Here is a 24,009-nt window from a genome sequence, read left to right on the forward strand (position 1 = left end):
GGCGCTCAGCTGTCTGGGTGTTCTGCTCTTCGTCTTCGTCGTCACTGCTCTTCGTCTTCGGCGTTACTGTTCGTGTTCGTCGTCGCTGTTCTTCGCGTCTGTCGTCACTGTTCTACGTCGTCGTAACTTACTTCCCCCGGGGGGAAATGCCCACTCGGCGACAAACGGCTGCGGCCGTCACTCCTGGGTCAAAGTCCCAGATGGATAAGTCGAGTACCTCTACTCCTTCTCAGATAGATAAGTCAGGTTTGTCTGGATGGATACGGGGTCAACTGAAAGAGGATGACCCAGGTAGTCTATCTGATGATGGAAGGAAAGGGGACACTGTTCCTCTATCTCACCAGGATCCTTACACAAAATTCAAAGCCATGGGTGCTGACATGGGTTTGACTGGTGAGGCCCTTGCACGGTTTGTGGTCAATGCTGCTGCTAAGGAGGAAGAGCGCGCAAATAGGGAGGAAGAGCGCCGTTACAGGCGCTGGAGGGATCACAGGGAGGATGAATATAGGGAAGAGGAAAGACGGTATAGGGAGAAGAGGGATGAGGAGGATAGGCAGCGGTTTGAAAGGAAGATGGAATTAAAGCAAGAAGAGGTCGAGGCTGAAATAAGCCAACCGTTTTCCATTGCTCCTTACGATGGGAAGGGTGACTTCGACGATTTCCTGACCCATTTTGAGAGGGTAGCGCTTCTCAATAAGTGGAAGCCAAGTTCATGGGCAGCTCGCTTGGTAACCTTGTTACAAGGTCAAGCTAGGGACGCTTGTCTGCGAGTGCCTCCGGAGAGACTTCATGACTACGAGTCATTGAAAGCTGCTTTACTCCGCGAGTTTCGGCTAGATGCCCATGCGTACTGCAAGCGTTTCCGATCGATGCGGAAGCTTGCAGAAGAGACCTTTATCCAATTTCTGGAAAGGCTTAAGGTCTGTCTGTCTCGCTGGTGCACAGCTGCTGGTCGCGATTACGACAGTGCTGAGGACCTAAGGGACTTGTTCCTCCAAGAACAGTTCCTAGCTACCCTTAACCCTGACCTCGTCAGTGAGGTTAAGCGTGAAGAACCAGATAGGGTGGAGGAGGTAGCACGCATTACCTCGAAGGTTGTCGGTGCCAGGAGAGCGGGACGGATGGCTGAGAGTGAGGCACGAGCCTCCAGGAAATCCAGGGATCATGGTCTTGGTGCCAAACCTCATGCGGAGCAAAAGGCCGCATCTCTTGGACAAAGTAGTTCCGCTCTTAGCGACAGCTCAAGGGGTGTCGAGAGAACCAGAGGAGTTACCTGTTTCCTCTGCGGGAAACTTGGACATGTGGCCAAAGAGTGCCGCCAGCGGAAGAAGGTTTCCCTTGTGGCACAGCCGAGCTTTAGGCAGCAGGGTTCCCATTCCCCACCTCCATCTCATTGCGTTAACTGTGCTGCAAAGCAGTACTCGCCACGATGTGAGGCTTTCGTCAACGGGGTTTCAGTCCCGGCTTTGCGAGACACCGGAGCTCACATGGTTGTCGTTGCACGCCATCTGGTCAGTCCAGATTCTTTCACTGGAGCGACTGTCCGTGTGGTGCTGGCCGAATCAAGATGCACCTCTGTCCTACCCATCGCCAGAGTAGATTTCCAGTCTCCTTTCGTGGAAGGCAGGCTAGACGTGGCTGTAATGGAGGCTCCTGTGGAAGAGGTCCTTATTGGCAATACTGCCTGGCGCGAGAATGGCACTTCAGTGCCCGTGCCAGTTTACTCGGACGCCAGTCTTGTGGGTGCCCTGGAGACGCGGGCCCAAGCAGCTGCCAGGGCTAAAGAGTTACCTCCCTTGCCTGTCAAGGACATCCAGATCCATGTGTCTAGACAGGACCTAGAGCATCAGCAGGATAGCGATCCTGACCTGTGTCAAGCTCGGGAGCTGGCTGTGTCTAAAGCCGTCAAAAAGACACGATCTGGAGAGGTCATGTACTTCAGGAAGCAGGGAATACTGATGCGGCGTTTCAAGGACCATCGGGGGGAAGCAACCCAAATATGTGTTCCTAAGGAACTGCGTTCCACAGTGTTGCTTCTTGCCCATGAAGCCCCCATGTCTGGTCATCTTGGGGTTAAGCGCACGCAGGGAAGAGTTTTCCCACATTTCTACTGGCCTGGCATGTGTGCTGACATTCGGCGTTTCGTCCGTTCTTGTGACAGATGCCAGAAGACAGTAGCTAAGGGTCGAGTCCCGAAAGTGCCACTCGTCAAGATGCCCCTCATTTCAGAGCCCTTCAGTCGTGTAGCTGTCGACATTGTAGGACCTATATCCCCTTCATCTGAGTCTGGCAACAGGTACATTTTAACAATGGTCGACTATGCGACCAGGTACCCAGAAGCTGTCGCTCTCAAACACGTTTCGGCTGAAACTGTGGCTGAGGCGTTGTTCACCATGTGGACACGTACAGGTGTTCCTGCCGAGGTTTTGACTGATCGTGGTTCTCAGTTCACAGGCAGTGTCATGCAGGAAGTCTATCGCCTCCTGTCTGTGCGGGGCTTGACCACAACCCCCTACCACGCTCAGTGCAACGGGTTGGTGGAGCGTTTTAACGCTACTTTGAAGGCAATGCTGCGGAGACTATCGCACGAGAAACCTCAAGCCTGGGACCGCTGGATTCCCGCTCTGTTATTTGCCTACAGAGAAGTTCCCCAGGAGAGCACTGGCTACTCGCCTTTCGAGCTGCTCTATGGGAGAACAGTACGGGGTCCCATGCAGATCCTCAGAGAACACTGGCTTCACCCTGAGAGGCCAGATATTCAGACCGCTGCTGAATACGTGGTGGAACTGTGAAACAGAATCGCAGAGTCCTGTACCATTGCTCAGCAAAACCTCGAAAGGGCCTCAAGGCGGTACAAGGGTTATTTTGATGCCAAAGCAAAGCAAAGACAGTTCGCTGAGGGGAGCAAAGTACTTCTCCTTCGCCCCACCAAACAGAACAAACTGGAACTTGAATGGCAGGGTCCATACACTGTTCTGCGTCGTGTGGGCATCACAGATTATTGCGTTCGGATTGGCGAGAAAGAAAAGCTGTACCACGCCAATCTGCTGAAAGAATACATTGAGCGCACTCCTCGAGGGACTGTGGCTCTGGCTGTGATTGAAGACCCAGAGGTCTGGGAAGGAACGAGGACAGTGGAACGCGACATTCCACTCATGCCCCTGGAGGCAACTGAAGGTCCGGAGGATGTTGTGCTGGCCGCTGATAACTCCTCATTGAAAGAGGCCATTCGTGAAATGACGCGAGGGTTTAGGGACGTTCTCACTGACTTGCCTGCCTGTACGAACCTCGAGACATGCACGCTCAATCTCACCTCCGACGCCCCTATTAGGGCTAAGCAGTATCCACTGTCCTACTCCCAACGTGAGACGATTCAAGAGGAGGTCCAACAAATGTTGAAGATGGGCGTGATAGAGCCATCCTCGTCCCCATACTCCTCTCCTATCGTCCTCGTAAAGAAGAAAGACGGAAAGGTACGGTTTTGCGTCGATTTCCGTCACATCAATAAGATAACCGTGTTTGATGCTGAACCAATGCCAGATGTAGAGGCACTGTTTTCCCGGTTATCAGCGAAAAAGGTGTTCTCGAAGCTAGACCTTTCAAAGGGGTACTGGCAGATCCCCATGGCGGAAGCTGATCGCCCAAAAACAGCTTTCACTACTCCTCAGGGACACTTCCAGTGGTGTGTAATGCCGTTTGGCCTCAAAACTGCTGGCGCAGTATTTTCCCGCATGATGCGGAAGTTAGTACTGCCTCTCAACAGCCCGGACGTGGACAACTTCATGGACGATGTTCTTATCTCCTCCGCCGATGAAACACGGCATCTAAGGCTCTTACGCAGCGTGTTTTCCCGGTTGAGTGATTGCAAGCTGACAGCACGGCCCTCGAAATGTTTTCTCGGCCACAGGGAGTTAGACTATCTGGGTCACCATGTGGGTGCTGGGAAAATTTGGCCAGATGCAGAAAAAAATGGAGAAGATCCGAGAATCACCTCGTCCCTGTACGAAACGACAGCTCCGAGGGTTTCTGGGCCTCGTGGGGTTCTACAGGAGGTTCGTTCCTCAGTTTGCGGAAATCGCTCTTCCCTTGACTGAGAAAACCAAGAGCAAGGAGCCAAACAAAGTTATCTGGGATGAGTACTGCGAGAGAGCTTTTCTGCAGCTCAAACAAATCCTCTGCAGTAGGCCAGTTTGCTGTCTCCCCGATCTGTCCAAGCCTTTCATACTGCGGACTGACGCTTCGAACGTGGGGTTGGGAGCTCTTCTGCTCCAAGATCAAGGTATGGGTGCTCAACCAGTGGCGTGTGCCAGTAAGAAATTGAGCCCAGCCGAACGCAATTACCCCACAATTGAAAAGGAATGCCTGGCTCTTGTGTGGGGTATTCAGAGGTTTGAACCCTACCTCTACGGGAAGGAGTTTGTCGTCCAGGTGGACCATGCACCGCTGCAATATCTAGACAGGGCCAAAACGGTCAGCGGCAGACTGACGCGCTGGGCTCTACAGTTGCAGCCTTTCTCGTTCAGGGTGCAAGCCATTCCTGGCAAAGAAAACGTTGGTGCTGACTTCCTCAGTCGTCTGCCAGAGTTGGATGAAATATGATCTGAATACGGCCCAGTTTGAGTGTTAACACCTGAATGAGGCAGCTGTATACTGGCCATGTGTATCTTTTAATATTACTTATTAGTTGGTAAGGTTGGCAATTCTATAATTTGCAATTCATCCTGCTATTCCAGACTTCATAGTTTTGATGATGTTGTTGTTTTTTCATTTAATTGTTTTGCCTTTCCTTACATCTAGTTTCAGGAGGGCAGTGCCTTGGCATATGTCTCTGTTTGAGAGGACATTGTGGATGATACGGCAGTGGGAATGTGTGTTATTGTGTTTGTCATTCTGTGTGACATGGTTATAATTGAGTTTCAATCTTCGTTTGAACTTGTGAGGGGGGCTGTGACGACGAAGACGAAGAGCAGAACACCCAGACAGCCGTCGCCAGCGTTCCCTGGCCTGGCGCTCAGCTGTCTGGGTGTTCTGCTCTTCGTCTTCGTCGTCACTGCTCTTCGTCTTCGGCGTCACTGTTCGTGTTCGTCGTCGCTGTTCTTCGCGTCTGTCGTCACTGTTCTACGTCGTCGTAACTTACTGTTCGTCTTCGTCGTCACTGTTCTTCGTGTTCGTCGTCACTGTTCTTCGTGTTCGTCGTAGCTGTTCTTCGTGTTCGTCGTCACTGTTCTACGTCGTCGTAACTTACTGTTCGTCTTTGTCGTCACTGTTCTTCGTGTTCGTCGTCGCCGTTCTTCGTGTTCGTCGTCGCTGTTCTTCGTCGTCGTCACTTACTGTTCGTCGTCGTCGTCACTACTTCATCATCATTACATCAACGTTGTGCTTGTTTCATATCTTAATTTAAAGCTCTGGGTTTTTTGTTGTTGTGGTTTTGTGTGTGTGTGTGTGTGTGTGTGTGTGTGTGTGTGTGTGTGTGTGTGTGTGTGTGTGTGTGTGTGTGTGTGTGTGTGTGTGTGTGTTATATTTACCCATTCTGTTATTTAAGTGTTGTTGCAGCTGGGGTTGTGGTGATTGTTTGTGGGCAAGCTAGGTGTGTGATTAAACAAATGTATGTGAACCCCGGATTGTTGTAGTCTGTGTTTGTGTTGTCTGGGTGTTAGTGCTGGGCTGGGTGGGGGTTTCTAGTCCGCTCTCTTATAGAGCGTGACAACAGTTGTGATGAAGTTGATGACGGTGATGATGATCGCTTTGATGATAATGATGATGATGATGTGCCTGTTAGGTACATATTTGTTTGCGCTTTCACATCTGTCAGACAGCATATTTATGGCTTATTTGGTGTGTGTGTGTGTGTGTGTGTGTGTGTGTGTGTGTGTGTGTGTGTGTGTGTGTGTGTGACATTTATTTGCCTTTTTTTGAATCATGATTGTCATTGTAATTCCTTTTTGTTTACATGGTTATCTATTTTTAGAATTTATTTATTCATTAATTTGATGACTTTTCTTTTTTCTTTTTCTTTGACTCGTCAGAGTACTGAAGGAGAAGATGGTGATGGTGATGATGATACAGAAGAAGAAGAAGAAGAAGAAGAAGAAGAAGAAAGATGATCATGATCATGATGATCATGATGATGTTGATGACGACGACGATGATGATGACGACGACGACAACAATGTTGATATTGATGATGATGATGATGCTGATGATGATGGTCATACTGCTGATAAAAACGATGATGATAACCAGCAACGTGTTCGTCACACACCCCTTCCTCAATCCCCCCCTGCCCTCCTCTACCTCCGCCCCCCCCGTGCCCCCCCCCTCCCCACACACACACACACACACACACACACACACACACACACACACACGAACGCACGCGCGCGCACACGCGCACGCATGCACACATACTTTCACTTACTCGCATGCGTGCACAGTAATTTCTCCCCCCACACCCCCCTCGATTTTTTCCTACCCTCGTCTAGTATCACTTACAGTGAACAGACGTCAAACTGAAGAACGAACGATACATACATACAAACATCCATCCATCCATACATTCGACGCACACACAATACAGCGTTGCAAATATACCTACACAATCAGCTGACTACTTTCATATACGAGAGAGGGTCTAGAGGAAATGCTGCTGGAAGAGGAAAGTCTGGAGGTTAGATTTAAAGGAAGGCAGTGAGGGGCTGTGACGGATATGTTGAGGCAAAGAGTTCCATAATTATTGGAACAGCAGATGATGAAAAGGCTCGACCACCGTGCTGTTCTCTTTTTGTGTTTTGGGACACGGAAGGTTCTGTCAGAGCGAAGAGAACGGGAGGGTAAATGGATTTGAAAGATGTCAGAGAGGTATCGGGGTGTAGTTCCAGTGATTGTCAACCACCGTCATTTTAATGATACTTTATTTTTCTTGCTTTGTTTTTGCATTGAAGCGGAGCAATGGAGTAAAGCTTTTTTTTTTTTTGCTTTAACGTGGAGCATGCAATGAAGTAAAGCTTTTTTGTTTTTGCTTTAAAGTGGAGCAGGCAATGAAGTAAAGCTTTTTTTTTGTTTTTGCTTTAAAGTGGACCATGCAATGAAGTAAAGCTTTTTTTTTTTCATTCATTCACTTCACAAGGAAGCCAAACTGAAGCTGGCTTACAGTTCCGTGACGTCTTGATCCTCTCGCGGCACAGCCAGATCAGGGACAGCAGCAAGCTGGCGCAGAGCCTGCTAAGGGCGAGAATCCCTCTCCGCATCCTGGACGAGGAAGAGGAGGAGGATGAGGAAGAGAAAGAAGAGGAGGAGGAGGAGGACCCCAACACCCTGACGAGCCCGAAGATCAGCGGCAGCGGCGGAGGCGAGGTGCTGGTTGTGGGGAAAAGAGGTTTGCGCGATGGCGGCGGCGGCAACGAAACGAGCCGGAAAGTGCTGGTGGTGTTCCTCCCCTTTACTGTTACCACCTCTCACCTCTACCACTCCCCGGCGTTAAGGGAGGAGGAGGCCTCTTGTGCTGACGTCTTCGCTCGTGCCCAGCACGTCATCTGGGTCCTGCCCGAAGGCAGAAGAAACTCCGGGGGCGGGAACCGCAGCAGCGGCGACGAGGAGGACCTGACGGATGAAATCGTCGACGAGGTCCTGGACTCGGTTTGGAACGCCTGCTGCGATGCGTGCTGCAGTCTGGTGGGCAGGGTCTTGAGGTGCAGGTGTGGGTGTTGTGAAGGTGGGTGTTGTGAAGGTGGATGTTGTGATGGTGGTGGTGGTGATGAAGGTGGATGCCGCGTGCGTACCCCGCGCTGTCGAGGGTGTGACTGGAGTTGTTGCAACTGCGACTGCGACTGCGATGACTGTGTTGTCATGTGAGGTTACACGGCTGGTTTGTTTTGTTTCGTTTCTCTTTTGTTTGTTTCTTTGTTTGGGGAGGAAGGTGGCAGAATGGTTAACACGCTCAGCTGCCAATACTGAGAGTCCGTGAGGTTATGGGTTCGAATCTCGCTATCGCCCTTTCTCCCAAATTTGACTGGAAAATCAGACTGAGCGTCTAGTCTTTCGGATGAAACGACAAACCGAGGTCCCGTGTGAAGCACGCACTTGGCGCACTGAGAAAGAACCCATGGCAACGAGAGTGTTGTCCTCTGGCAAAATTATGTAAGAAGAAATCCACTCTGATAGGTACACAAATATATAAGCATGCACTCAAGGCCTGACAAGCGCGTTGGGTTATGTTGCTGTTAGTCATCTGCCTAGCAGATGTGGTGTAGCGTACATGGATTTGTCCGAACCCAGTGACGCCTCCTTGAGAAATTGAAACTGAAACTCTTTGTTTGAGTTTTTTCTCTCTTACTGTTCGCGAGTAACATATACTGTCCAATAACTGTGGGTACACTTTTTGCGGTGTTTGTTGTCACATGTAAATGAAATTTATCAGTCGGTCATAGTTTTGTTTGTTTTCCTCGTTTTTTTTTTTCTTAGTGGAGTTCAGCGAGGCAAAACGTGCACTTCACTGGGGTGGTGGTGGTGGTGGTGGTGGTGGTGGGAGGGGGGGTATGAGGGTGGGGGGGTGTAGGGGGTTTGTGCAGACACGATGCACAAAAACGCAGAGAACTATACACACTCACAGGAGCGTGCACACACACGCACACACACACACACACACACACACACACACACACACACTCAACAACAACAACAACAAAACACAAACACGCACACATACAGACACACACATACACACACTCTCTCTCTCACACATGCACGTGCGCGCGTGCTGTCATTCATACATGAATACATACATACACGCACGAGCGCTGGCATACACACATATACACAAGTGCAAGCACATACATACGGAGAGAGAGAGAGAGAGGGAGAAGGAGAGAGAGAGAGACGGAGGGAGGGAGAAAGAGGGAGAGAGAGAGGGAGGGAGGGAGAAAGAGGGAGAAGGAAAGAGAGAAAGAGGGAGAGAGAGAAAGAGACAGACAGACAGAAAATGGGATGGAAGAAGGAAGGACAGAGATAGACAAAAAACCATCAAAGCACTAACAATATAAAAATACCTTTAATCGATCATGGAATTCAAAAGATCGAATGAAGATTGAGAAAAAAAAAAAAAAAAAAAAAAAAAATCGAAGTGAACATGAAAAGTTACACGTAAGCACATAATTTCTATTAGTCATTATTGTCACCGATATATAGAATTGAAAACGGACAAAAAGAAACTGGAGGAAACTCCAGACTGACAGAAATAAAAGCAGTAAACACCAAGAAATCTCTCTCTCTCACTCTCTCCACACACACACACACACACACATATATATATATATACATGTGCGCACACGCACGCGCACGCGAGCACGGTCGCGCGCAAATGAACAACACACCAGGCTATCATTTCAGTTTATACATACCTCAAGAGAAAAAGAAAAGAAAGAAAGAAAATGAAATAAAATGAAAGTAAGATAAAACGAAATAAGATAAATGAATAAGAGAGAGAGAGAGAGAGAGAGGGGGGGAGGGAGAGATATGCAGAGAGAATCAGAAGGAGGGCGGGGGGAAGGGGGGGGGCGGGGGTGGGGGGGGGGGGGTGGGGGGGGGGGGGGGGGGGAGGAGAAGAGAGAGGGGGTGAAAAGTGCTGCAAAAAACCATGTTTATCATAAAGTCCAAAGAAATGTTCAAACCGTGAACACACATACACGCGCGCGCATACACACACACACCCACGGTCACAGGTGTCCATGCTCGCACAAACAAACACACTTGCATGCATGATTTCTCTTTTGCTTGCGACGCTTCCACAGGCGCATTTACCTTTAAATTTCAAACACACGCACAGACAGACAGACAGACACACGCACACACGAATACCCTTGCCCACATACAAGAATTGATATTACAAAGAAATGTGACTGTGTTAAGAAACCGACATTGTAAGTTCACATGAAGGCTTGACAGAACATCTGACAAAGTGAAAGAAAATAATCTCATCCTCCATAATATTAATATAACCGGACACACAAGTTGCCGAAATAAAAATCTGAGTGAAACAAAGAAAAACGAACTCCCCCCCCCCCCCCTCAATAACAACAACAGCAACAATGACAAACAACCCTCCCCCCCCCCCCCCGAAAAAAACACACCCATAAACACACACACACACACACACACACACACACACAAACCCACCGATATCGTTCCCCACACAAAAGGATATTGCTAATTCAGTAATTCACAAACCCCGTATAATAGGAAGCATGGTCATTCAATTGTGCGAGTAATCGAAGTAATGTTCAGTATTTATGAAGCAACAACAACAACAACAACGAAGCTGAGACAAAAAAAAATTAAAATAGAAAAAACAAAAACAACCCCCCCCCCAATCCCCCCCAAAAAAAGTGTTGGGGGCTGGGTGTGGGGTCAGGATCAGGAGGGTGGGTAGGTGAGGGGGGGGGGGGGGGGGGGGGTATGCACCACTAGGCTAACAAGCTTATGTTTCGCAAAAGAGAATTAAAGAAACAGAAAGAAAGAAAGAAGAAGAAGAAGAAGAAAAAAGAAACTATCATGTCGTTATCATACCAAACGGTTTGAAACGATTTTGGTTGGTTAAATGACTCTCAGGGACTTTTCAAGTATATTACATTAAAATAATGTTGTTAAAGGTTTACTTAGAAAACGGCCATTGTTCAATTTTTATTTTTGAATACGTCTTTTTAGCCTTTGAAATTTGAACAGAAAAAAAAGATATTGAATCACATCACCATGCAAGTGTAAATATTTATTTGAATCTTTGATGTTTTGACGTAGTTATCGAACCTTCTGTATTTCAATTTTTTTTCCCGTCGTTCTGGCCAAAAATGGCTTGTATTTTTCATTTTTTCCCCTCTCTCTTGCTGTCTTTTCCCATCTTCTTTTGTTATCACTCAGACACTGTCTTTACTAATACAGAACTGTTTTTCCCGAAATTTTCTTTTTAGATTTGTCATTGATTCTCCGATGCTTTAAAATTTTTTTTAACCCTCGAAATTCGGGATTCCCCGTCAAGTTAACCAATCATGTTCACTTGTTTCCCCCCCCCCCCTTTTTTTTCTTCTCAAGGCCTGACTAAGCGCGTTGGGTTACGCTGCTGGGCAGGCATCTGCTTGGCAGATGTGGTGTAGCGTATATGGTTTTGTTCGAACGCAGTGACGCCTCCTTGAGCTACTGAAACTGAAACTAAACTGTTCACTGCTAGTGTTTTTGGAATATTGTTTTCCGACAGGTTCGCCACCGACTGTAGGTTGCTAATGTTTCAGGAATAATTTTGACAGCAAAGTCAGAAATGATTGTTGGTTGATAATGTTTCCAGAATTCGATTGTCTGAAAGTTAGCCAATGATTGTGGGTTCTTATATTTTCCAGAACATTAAATATTTTTAAAAAAAAAGTTCGCCACTGGCTGTTGGATGCTAATGTCTACAAATGTTTCCTCTTAGAAAGTTAGATGCTTAGGTGTACCGACTTTGCTTTTCATTTTGATTCATCACTCATTGATGGATATCAATGTTTACGGAATTTGTTTTCTGCCAGTTTCATTAGTTCGTGTTTATGGAATGTATATCTATCTATCTATATTGAGAGAGAGAGAGAGAGAGAGAGAGAGAGAGAGATCGTTAGTAATCGTAGGGTGGTAACTTTTACCAAGCACTGGACCACTAGAGTCTGTCGTTGTCCATAACGTTTGTCACTGGCTGTTCGATGCCAACTGTTAGCGAGTGCTGTTGTTTTGTTAGGTTTGTCAGTGATTGTTGGCTGCGACATTTTCTGAATATTTTCCCTGCTTTGGTTTGTTATCGATTGTTGACACTGCTGTTTATGGACTAAAATTTTCTGATTGGTTCATCTTTTGATTACTGGATACTGTTTACGGAATTGTTTCCCTGTTAGATTAGTGATACTGATGTTTATGAAATAGTTGGGTGTTATATATATATATATATATATATTCATATCGGACTATTTGATACCGTTTCTAGAGCATTGTTACCAGTTTGATTAGTCTGTGATTGTTATTTTTCTGTTAGTTTAGTCTCTGATTTTTGGATAGTGATGTTTACAGATTTTTATTTTCCTTGAGATTTGTCTATGATTTTTTGGATAATATTTATGGAATATTGTTTTTAAAAAATTTTTTTTTAGTGTGTTAGATTATTAGTCTGTGGTTAGTGGATACATTTTTGGAGAATTGTTTTTTTTATATACATTTTTTTTCATTCATCTCTAATTATTTGTGACTGTTTATGGAGTTTTGTTTGCCAGATTTGTCTGATTATTGGATACAGTTTATCGATTGGAGTTTTCTGTTATTTCTGCGAGATCAGTGGATATCATGTTTGTGAAATATTGTTTTATGTTTGATTCGTCTTTGGTTATTGGATACTGTATGGAATATTGTTGTTTTTTATGCCTTATTAATCAAGGGCTCTTGGATACTGTTTATGGAACATTGTGTTTTCTATCAGATTAGTTTATGGTTAGTGGATACTGTTTATGGAATATTGTTTTTTATGCCATATTTTTCAAGGACTATTGGATATTGTTTATGGAACATTTTGTTTTCTATCAGATTAGTTTATGGTCTGTGGATACTGTTTATGGACCATTGCTTTTTTCTGTCCAGTACAGTTTTGGGATACTGTTCATGGACCATATTCTCTCTGGGTAATGGATGCTGACATTAAGTGAATGTTATCTTCTGTCGGAAGTGGTGTTTTTTTTCTGTTCACGGAATTTTTCTTTTGTTGAAGTTTGACAGTGATTTGTTTATGTTTGTCTCTGACTGTTGGATACGATGACGTTTACTGAAAATTGAAATATTTTATTAGGTAGATATTGTATTCTGTTTTGTAAGTTACTGATTGTTGTATGCTGACAGGTAGCGAATACTGTTTTCTAAGTGGTTTATTGTGTAATTATTGGATGCTGACGTTTCGACAAATATTATGGTTTCTGTAAGGTTTGCCTCTGGTTCGGGAGTGTTAGCGCACACCAAACGTTGTTTTTCGATAGGTTCGCCCTGACTGTTGAATGCTAATGCTTACTGACTTTTGTCTTTGTTTGGTTTTTTGCTTCTTTTTTTTTTTTATAGTGTTTAAAAAAAAAATTACGTTAATCACTGATTGTTGAATGGTAAGTTGTATTTGTCACTTGCTGTTATATGCTACTGTTAACTAAATATTGTTTTCCTTCAAGTTTTTTCATTGATTGTTCGACGCTAATATTCACCACCGGTTGCTGGATGCTAATCGTGAAACGAAATCAAACTTTAAAGCGAACAGTCCGTACTGTACACGTTCTGTTGGGTTTGACCAGAACGTTCGTGACGCTAGAACAAAGCTCTGACTGGGTAAACACCACTGACGTTGATTCATATTACATTTCCACAACAAAGTCTCCGCGTCCCATATGAAATTTGCTTTAAAAAAAGGAGAAGAAGGAGAAGGAGGAGAAGGAGAAGGAGAAGAAGGAGAAGAACGAGAGCAAATGATCCAGAGTAGAGGGACGCTCACTCAGTCTGGCTCCGCGACTAAGCCATTATTGTCGTTAGTAGGGGGCTTAGTAGGTGGTGTCCTAAGTACGTTAAAACAGAACAGGCACCACTGAACACCACCGAAGTGACTCAGCAGCAGGGTCTCCTCTGGTGTGTGGCCTCCTGGAGACCTAACATCGATGGTTCCCTGTGGACTGCCGACGCTGGAACTGCGATGGATGAACCCAGGTGTGGCCGTGTATGGGGGAATCTAAATGAGCGGCGTGGGAGTAATGCCACTGAAACGGTGCAGATGATGTGGCAGCAAAAAAAAAAAAAAAAAAAAAGATCCAGAGTAAACAACTGTGCATTTTCCGTGTTTAACTCATTCTCCAGGTACGAAATATCTCGTACCATGATCACTTCCCCCGTGGACCAGCTGCGAGTATTCTCATTCCAACACACTATTCTAATTTCGCTTATTCTGGCCTGGTACAGCTGGCATTCTAAACTGAACCGTTTACGGATTCCGGAAGCATGAAAACGAAGCTTTGTTCCACCGACTAAACAATACTCCATCACTTTTAACCGCCCTGTTTTTTTCTACAGTGGTCTCGTGTAGTGTTGGTCCAGGGGAGTTGTAGCAGGCATATTGTTGTGCGGTAGAATGAGTTAAAACTGAGGGAGAGACCAATTAAGTGCAACGTTCACATTCCAATGATCCTGAGTCGCCATTAGAAAAAAAAAAATCATTTGGCCTCGGCGCGTACGATTAAGATGTGTGTTCATCACGGTACATGCCAGTGTTGTCAAGACTGTTGACAGCAAGAGTATTACAGTGAGGGCAACTCGTGTTTCTCAAAATGGTGTGCCTCTTGTTGCCTTGTGTATTCATTTATTTTACGCGAGCAAAACAAAAGGATGAGGCTCTACTTGTCTGCTCTACAGAACTGTGACTAAGCTATATGAACGTCGTCAGTGGATGATTCTGTACAGCTGTGAAAATGTTGAACTCTGTACTAAGTGGGAGGGTGAAGTTCAAGAGAAAATACAACCTTCTACGCAAGGGAAAAATATATAATGGAATATGTTTTGTACACATGTTTTATGTTGGCGTCCTATTATCCACATCACAAAATTTTACGCCTCGCTTGGGACACATAGTGATTGGGGCAAAATGTATTGTTTTTTTTTAGTCACTTGGTGATGGGGGGTTTCACTCTGGGGTTTCCATCATAATCACAGTATTTCCTTTTTCGGAAAGCACCCAGCATGGATGCTGCCCAGCCATCACTGAATGAGAACGAACAGCCTGGTCGTGTTTTGTCCTTAAAACAAGAAGCTGCTTACGTGACCAGGCATTAGATGGAGGTAATGATTTTCAATCAAAGTCAGTTTTTTGCAGACTCCCCCCCTCCCTCCTCCAACCACCCCTTACCCCCGCCTGCCATTTTTCTTTTCGCACTGAAACAAGACAGTCCCTGGCAAATCTGTGTCAGGAGTCTTTGCTTAAAAAAAGAAAAATTACGACTGCTCACTTAGTGCTTGAACAACCCACCTTGTTCAGCGCCATGCTCACGTTCAGAAAGTTGTGAGGTCGAAACACTAGGGCTGTTTGAGCAGTCTCAGCAGTGCTAATGCTGCTTTGCGTCAGGAACGTTATGGACCTAAAGTACAGGGAACAAGCGGAGACTCTGGGGAAAATTCTTAACCCCTTGACTGCTGATGACGAGTGTAATCATCAGTGAAGGCCTGTTGCCTAGCTGAGGTAAGACTGGAGTTACAGGTCAGGATGCCAGAGAGTTTATTTATCTAGACTTCCTACTCTTGGAGTTGGCATTAACTTTTCTTCAGAAAAAAAATCAAATTTATTACACCACTTACATAGTACAGAAGAAACAGTTCTTGCACTTCAAATTCACGAACACTGGTTTCATTACACCACCAGGGTTCAGAAGTAGAGGGGTTAACGCTGAACAAACTAAGCGCTGCCAAGATAGCTATTGCAAACCAGGCTTGACGCCCAACACGAGAACTGTTCCCCAGCCCACGCCCCCCAGCCCCACCCCGCCCCCTCCCTAGGTGTCTTGCCGTTCTGATGGTAAGCGTCATATACAATAGTCCCCCATCCCTAGAACCTCCACCACCCCTAACTCGCTAACCCCCCTCCCATCCACCCCCCGCCCCCCTTTCTCAAACCCCCCTGTTCACCTGTTCTAATTTGCATTAGAGAGAGAGAGAGAGAGAGAGAGAGAGAGAGAGAGAGAGAGAGAGACAGAGAAGGGTGGGGGTAAAGGGGGAGAGAAAGGGAATGTATGTATGTATATATATATATATATATATATATATATATATATATATATATAGCAAGCATATTATTGTGTCAAAGGTACGTGACAGCGCGAATAATTCCAAACAAACACACACACACACACACACAAACACATGTCAACGTCACCAATGGGAGAGATCCACACGATGAATATTGCACGGCGAATGGTCAGTGACACAACATGTCATAGGAGCAGTGGGACTGGTTGGTTGGTTCAATTAAAATCCAGGTGACGAAGAAGGAGGGCTTTACTGGACTGGATACCTTGGTGTCGGAAGGAAAAGAAACGCACTGTTCCACCACAGTTTTTCACAAAAATCGACTGTACTTTCAATCTACGATCTGCAATTCATACTTAAAAACAACAACAACCAAAAAACAAGTAAGTCAAAAACCAAATCCACCGAATTCTGTCAGCAATTATCAATGAACAACACAGATGATGATTTCCATTCAGAAGAAGAAGAAGATCCGAAGTTCTCTCACAACCTTTACGATAGGTAATAACATTATGATTATATGTATATACATAACAGAAGAAAGAAAGAAAAAAAGATAGAATGACGTGTCCACTCACGGGCAGAGAAAGGCAAAGTCTGGCGTGTTGTTAACAAACGGCACACACCCTGAAAAAAACGGAGTTCATTTCCAGTCCGTGACCCGGAACCGGATGCAGCGCAGAAACCAGTGCAGCACTCGACTCGCGCATCATGGAGTGTCTTCGCCTGAGCGTTTTGGTTGAAACAAAAGTCAGCAAATAGTGGAGAGAGATGTCGACCGACGATGGGGGTGACACCAGTATAAACTGGCTGAGGACCGTGGACTACGAAGCGACTTGGCTGCCTCATGAGTCCAGCGACGCTGAAGCAAGCATCCAAGACTACAGTTAACTCAGCAGAGAATCTCTCTCGCTTTTCTCTTCATGTGACTTTCTTTCTTTTTTTCCTTTCTTTGTTACCTGCGCGGTGAAACCTGATGTACACAAAACTTTGCTAAAGCAGGTGTGTTAGGTGTCGAAAGTCAACCCCATCATCAGAACTGAGAGACGAGTTATTTTCTTTTGATACAGTCTCAGAATTCATAATGGCTTCTTTTTCCTTTTTTTGTTGGTACGTCTGTCCTCTATCACAAGATACTAGAGGGATCGCTCTGCAGATCTTACCGGACATAGTTTCAGTTATGCGAGTGACTGTGTGCACAAACAAATGACTGAGAGATAGCCATTTGTCAGGAAAAAAAAGATTATCAGCGTTAGGCGTTAAAGTGATGGAGAATTCAAAGATTTGGAATATATTCTCAAAGTACCTAAAAAGTATCACGTGATCATCATCGTCGTCATCTTCATGCATCATGACAGTGGATATCATCTCTCTCTCTCTCTCTGTTTCTGATATATCTTACAACTACAAAACGATGGGTTAACAGCAAGCCATCGAGTCACACTTTGCAATCAACCCATGAAGTTACAACCACAAAACGTTGGAGATAATCCTACAGCATACACCACACCCTACCTTTCAAAAACCAACAAGAGAACATAACCATGTAGTGGCCTCCTTTCAATCACGTTACTGATAACTACCGCACAGACAAACCGAACCCACATAGCCTAAAGGCCGAGGAGCCAGGAACGAATGGAACAGATTCTAGTTTCTCCAACAGAGTCCGCGTTCAAGCTCAGAAACTGCAGGTTAGAGCCATGGATGGAAAACAAGAACCGTCAGGAATGCGACTTTACGGAAGAAAGCAAAACGAAACTGAGTCTGATAAACGAAAACATATAGCCAGCATAGAAGATTTTTTGTTGCACCATGTTGGACTGTTATTACATGTTTTCTTTTCACATCTGATTCAATTTCTGTGACTGTTTTCTGGTAAGATACCAACAGTGACAGTGTGCAGGCGACTGGGGGTATTGTATGTTTTTTGATGTCGTACCTAATATTATACCTTCTAAGGACAGAATGTCTGCTCAGGAAACGAGGGTTACGAGTTCGATTCACGGCATGTGGTAGGGCTTTTGCACTTCTGTCGTGAATCAAGAGAGGTTGTCTGTTTGCTAGTCTTTCGAGTGAGACGAAAAACTGAGGTCCCCATTGACAGCATAAGTTACGAAATAGCACAACCTAGGCAGAACACACAACAATGTTTGGTGGCAAAGTTCCGAAATATAAAACCCTTGATAGGGAGCGAAGTTAGTACGTAGTGTTCTGCGGAGACACGCTTCCTCCGCGGAGAGAAATCCATGTAGAGAAATATAATTATTGTGACACAGGAAACACGACAATGCAATATGGTAGGCCTATAACCACAGCGACACAAGGCAACACTAATAGAAAACATTGCAATTTCAGTGCAATGTAGTACATCACTGTACAATGTATTGCATTGCAACACAGTGCCATACGATGTAATGCAAAAGACACAGCATTGATTACCACTTTCATTTTCTTTACTGTTTCCTCCTTGATCTTGTACAGTGCTGAAGCCGCACACCCCTGCCACATGATGTGTGGTGAACAAAGATCTGCCGGAATGGTGGGGTACTTCGGAAAACCAGTGCCAAGATTTCAACAGACAGAAAATGCCGGAAATTAGGTACTGAGGAGAAACAAGAAACTATTGACTTAATCAACACCTTGATCCTCAGAACCATCAGGCTGTGCATTTTTTCCTCCATGACAAGAACCACTGACAGCAATTGTGTCACCTTCAGTCACTTTAACGATTTTCTTCTTCTTCTTATTATTATACATCCACACAGACCTCACCAGGAAGCCGGAAGCCAAAGGAAAGTTTCTGATCCATCCATGTCCATCACAAATACCGTTTGATCATTGGCAGATGTTTCTAGCATTGACAGTTTAACAGTCATTAATGGAATGCTCTGAAATATGTAGCTTAACTGCGTTAGTCATCGAAAAAGGTGGGGTGTCTGGTGATGGAAATGGGAATGTAATCTATCGTTTTTCGAATTCAGATGCCACCAATCAACCGACTGAATAAACTTTCTGTAGCACGCACACTTAGGTATGGTTTCAAACGTTTAAAAGAAAAGTCTTAATGTAGTTTTAGTGGTCTAATAAATGTAACCACAGTTGTGCGACAATAGAGTATGATTATTAAAATCAGGTCCGAGGCTCTGAGGAAAGTGTTTAAGTCCTGCAGATATAACACCTATCATTATAAATGGCGTGAAATGCAAGGCAGTGATGTTTCCATCATGTCCTCCATGATAACGTGGCAGAACACACACCATGGAATGTTACACGAGTCTGTGTAGATTTTGTTGTTGCTGTCACACAAAGAAACAGTGGTCTGAAGAATCGTGAACAGTCAAAAGTATATCAGTAAAACTAAGTTTTGTGAGGCTTATGTTATGCAGTGAGAAAAAAATATGCAGTTTTGAGATGAAACTGTGACGTGCATCTTAGTGCCGAAGTTGTAACACATGGAACAAAAACATTATTGTTCTATGCTGGGCATCGCGTTACATTCAGAAGAAACACAGCAGTGATCCTGATGAGGGATAAGCGAGGAAATGTGAGAGTTTTAACATCCTGGTGAAAGAGGGAATTTTGCGAAAATATTCTAAGCTGCTGACGAGAAGATTGATTGATGTAGATACTAATATAGCGCCTATCCTTGGTCAGAGACCAAGCTCTAAGCGCTTTACATACACGGGGTCATTTGCACAACAGGCTGCCTACCTGGGTAGAGCCGACTGACGGCTGCCACTGGGCGCTCATCATTCTTTTCCTATGTCATTCAATCAAATTTCAAAAGTTCGGCTCCCGACAAGGAAAGAAACTCTAGGAATGTGTTTCGAGCTCCCGATAAAATGAGAGAAGTTTGGGAATTCGTATTAAGTTCTTGATGAGACAAGGAATATTTGGAATGTATTTGTTGGAGTTCCCGATGAAAGATGACAGTGTATCTAGAGGACATGACGTGAGATGGAAGATTTGGAATGTATTTAGAGTTACTGAGGAAAGTAGAACAGAGTTATCTGGAGAACCTGACGAGAAATGGAAGATCTGGAATGAATTTAGAGTTATTGATGAAAGAAGCGCATTAGACAAAGAATTTGGAGGCCCTGACGAGAGATGAGAGTGCATTTGGAGCCACTGGCAAGGGAAGGATGGAAGGTGGACAGTGCAGTCTGAACTCAAAATTTCTCGAGGACATCACAGGAGAAGGTGACGCGAGGTGGCGAGGAGGAGGGAAGTGGCGAGGAGGAGGAGGAGGCCGCGGGGGGACATGCCCACAGCTCCTCTTGAGAGCCTGCCTGCGTTTGCTGGGCGGCGTCCCCGCTTTGTTCCGGGTAGACCTGAGCACCCCCACCCGTACCCGCCCTTCCGCCTCTCTTGAACACCAGGTCTGTCGTCACGGCCGCGTCAGACTCCGTCGTTTCTTTCCCCGACAAGCCTTCTTCAGACACTCCTGTCCTTCCAGACATACCGTGACGATCGCACTCAACAGCCGCAGATGCTGCAGTCAGCTGATCGTGGCCAACAGAAGACACGTCCTGGAACTGTTGTGAGTATCTGCTGCGCTGCTCGTGACCATCCACGCTGTCTCTGTCTGCTCTGATTTCACTTCCTAGAGAAACAAAAGACCCGGAGTCGAAAACGTTTGAGAGACCGCTTTCATTATCAAAACCACTTTCTGAGTCAGAAGACGTTTTGAACAAGCCTGAAATGCTAAGGGACGTTTCAGAGTCTGTTTCGCTGAATCTGATGCTGTGCGTGTTTGATTCCATTGGTACACCAATGTTTGGGTGAACTACATCTGTGTGAAACGGATGTACAGTTTCGTGTGCGGCAGTCGATTCTGATTGAGTTTCTGGGCTTGAAAGATGCTCAGCACCGGCGTTGATTCTAAGGCCACCGCGATGGGAAACACTGGAGTGAGACTGCCCTGGACAGCTGTGGAAGACATGCTGCACACAACCCTGACTGGAGTCACTACGTGGAATGCGGGGGGAACAGAGAGGTGACGATGTGCGCTGTGAAGCACATTGAAGTGCTTCAGTGCTTTCAGCACGTTCAGGATCCACCTCACTGTCCGAGGGAGACACGCCCATGTCTGCATTGTCTGAGGCGGGCTCCTCTGTGTTTTGAACGCGCCCACAAAACTCCCGCGGCGAATCAGATTGGGATTCAGAGCTCAAGACTTCTACATCTCTTCCTGTCTCTGATGATTCCTTTAAATCTGTTTCTACGGACAAAGGAGCATTCTGTAGTGGAATCTGTTGGTTGCAATTTGGAGTGACAGTCTGCTCACTGGAAAGACCCACAGAACAGATAACACTTCTATCAAGGTCTGTTGAATTTTCGTCATTGGATTGGGATGTGTTCACGTCCTGATAGCAGTCTAAGAATTTTACTTCTGACTGTTGATTGAGTGTTTGGCACTCTGCGTTTTGGTTTATTGTTGGCACAGAACTTTCCATTTCCATGTCAGCTCTCTTTCCTTTAGCTATTCGGTCAAACCAACTATCATTGTCTACTGTGATGTTTTCTTCAGTAACACACGAAGATTCGATGCGTTCAGGAAGAAACACTTTATCATCGTTGTTTTGTGAGCTGGGCTTCACGTGAACGGTTTCAGAATCTTTCAAAACATCAGAAGCTCTGTGTTCTACAACTAGGACTTCCTTTAACCTTTGCTGCACACTGTCACACACCAGGTTATTGCTGTGAGTGGGGATATTCAAGCTATCGTTTTGGTCAGCTAACTTTCGCTGAGGAACATGACAGGGTATTTCGTTCGACGAGTCAACGTGGCTACGGTTTGTGTCAGTTTGTTCTGTTTCTTGGGGTGGGTTCTGAGTGGTATGCAACACAGAGTCCAGCATCACATGTCCCATGCCGTACATGTCCCTCTGTTCTACTGGTGTGATAGCTGTTCTGTTGGTGAACTCTTCTGGTGAAAATGTGGAGCGACTGTGTTGCACATTAACTGAATCTTCACTGTGGTCATTTGTGCTTTTCCCTGAGACACTGCCACTCGCCAGCACACACCTAGTTTGATTGTTGTGAAGGTCCTGTGCACTGTTCTGCAGGGAGGAAGTGGAGGAATGTGGTGAATCTTCCTTAGAGTTGATGGTTTGATGAATATCAGGATGTGCAGGTACAGTCGCTAAACTATTCTCACCGTCTATTGTGCTCAGACGAGCGTCCTCCATCGGTGTTGCCTGATCCGACACGGGCTTTGATTTTTCGGGAGACCAGTTTGTGTGCGCTTCTTCGATTGTTTCACCTTCACGGATGCCAGAAGACTTTCCGTTTTCACTACTGCTGTTGTCACTGGGGCCCACATCGTTCGCGCCCTCTTCCTTCACATCCGGGGAGCGTTTCTCTTCTCTGTCCTCATCACTGCGGTCTTGTTTGTGCACGTTTCCATGATTGTCACCGGGCCGCTGTTCTAAACTCTGCTCCTTGGAAGCACGTGCGAGCTGTTGTTCATCTTCTGTCGTGGTGGTGGTGGTGGTGGTGGTGGTGGTGCTGTTGCTGCTGCCCCCTTCCCTGGGAGCGTGATCTTCCTCGCCCACTTCAGCGATGGTCCAGATAGAGAGAGGGGCAGGAGTCTGCCGCTTGCCACGCGACGGACGTCCTGGGGGCGCCGCGCCACCTTGCGACTGCTGTCCTGCTGAGAGAGAAGACAGACTGAAACACGTCTTCGTTAGTGTTCTGCTTTGATATGTCCGTGGGAACATTTCACCGGGGGGAGTCAAGCATCGGATTTAGAGACAAGGAACAGGACAGAAAGCCTTTTTAGAAAAAAAAAGAAAAGAAAAAAGTCATTGCCATTCTCCAACATGCACGAAATAAAATGAACACTGTTTTGTTCAGAGACATGCATGCACACACATCTTAGCCGTTCTTACTTTGATGGAAATGTTGTATTTCAAAGATGTTTGTGGTGACAGACGAGAAAAAAAGGAAACTCAGCTTAGGTGTGCTTTAAAAAATATTTCTTTTATCAAAACATGCTGGAAATTACTTAAACAATGCTATGCTAGAAGACGGGAAACAATGTCATGGAAATATAACTTATCTGATTTGGTCAATGATCTCCATTGAAACAACGAATTGATTTAAATAGCGAGCCAAAGAAAGAGTGAATATCAGCAAACCAACGTTTTGACTCGTAATAGCTTATCCAAAATACAGAACACAGTGTATTCCGAAATAAATATATATGTTTTAAAATTTTATCCAGTGACTAAAATAGACCTGAAAGATAAAAAAAAAAAAAATCTTTTTGTCCCTCCTGATGCGTGGGGGATGTAGTAATTACCCTTCACACTGAACCCCAAATTCAGACACAAAAAACAACATGACAAGAGATTAAACAACAAAATTCATGAAAACATTATCGAAGGAATGGCATAAGGATATGTTACACATTTTTTTCAAAAGTTTTCAAAGTTTATTTTCTTTTACGTTGTTCACAAAATAAATTGTAAGAACCAAACACGGGTTGTTTTCGTTTTATTTTTTTTCTTTTCCGAACATTCTAAAACAAAACATAATTCATCCTCAAATTCAATATCGCAGGGCTTCATCGTCGACCTTCTTCTTGAAAATAATTCATAAGTGTTACCCTACATTTTCTTCGGATGAAAACGTCATCCCCTCGCATATCATGTTCGAAAATCACCGATTTAATCCATCCCTTTCAAGCCCCAAACCCACTGAACTTATTTTCCATTGATAAAAATCTCATATCTCCCCGCTTCATCGTCCAACTTCTTCCTGAAAATAATTCATAAGTGTTACCCTACATTTTCTTCGGACGAAAACGTCATCCCCTTGAAAATCCCCCTTTTTTTAAAATCACTGATTTAATCCATCCCTTTCAAGCCCCAAACCCATTAAACTATTTTCCATTGATAAAAATCTCATATCTCCCCGCTTCATCGTCCAGCTTCTTCCTGAAAATAATTCATAAGTGTTATCCTACATTTTCTTCGGACGAAAACGTCATCCCCTTGAAAATCCCCCCCCCCCCTTTTTTTTTAAATCACCGGTTTAATCCATCCCTTTCCAGTCCCAAACCCATTGAACTTATTTTCCACTGATAAGAATCTTATATCTCCCCTGAACCTTTATCACAGTCCACGTGTCTTGATAAGGCTTTGGTAAAACGAAGGGGAAAGAAAGAAAGAAAGAAAGAAAGAA

At 45.1% G+C, this 24,009-nt stretch overlaps 2 protein-coding genes across 2 annotated transcripts in view; one reads left to right on the forward strand and one right to left on the reverse strand.

The window, feature by feature from the left end:
- The first annotated feature begins 368 nt into the window (after positions 1-368).
- Positions 369-15,199, forward strand: LOC143286334 (uncharacterized). The gene is made up of 6 exons (XM_076593877.1): positions 369-2,749; positions 2,798-4,052; positions 4,387-4,583; positions 7,341-7,694; positions 13,885-13,933; positions 15,098-15,199. The coding sequence occupies exons 1-6, from the start codon at positions 369-371 to the stop codon at positions 15,197-15,199; spliced, it is 4,338 nt and encodes a 1,445-aa protein (XP_076449992.1).
- Positions 15,200-20,605: 5,406 nt separating this feature from the next.
- Positions 20,606-24,009, reverse strand: part of LOC143286335 (gamma-aminobutyric acid type B receptor subunit 2-like) — a 197,503-nt gene continuing 194,099 nt past the window's right edge. Inside the window, exons 22-23 of the mRNA XM_076593878.1 lie at positions 21,980-22,262; positions 20,606-20,748 (exon numbers count right to left, since the gene is read on the reverse strand). Of these exons, the coding sequence (XP_076449993.1) occupies positions 20,606-20,748; positions 21,980-22,262 (426 nt within the window). The remainder of the gene's footprint in view (positions 20,749-21,979; positions 22,263-24,009) is intronic.

This window comes from Babylonia areolata, chromosome 10, assembly GCF_041734735.1.
Source record: "Babylonia areolata isolate BAREFJ2019XMU chromosome 10, ASM4173473v1, whole genome shotgun sequence".
NCBI lineage: Eukaryota > Metazoa > Mollusca > Gastropoda > Neogastropoda > Buccinidae > Babylonia > Babylonia areolata.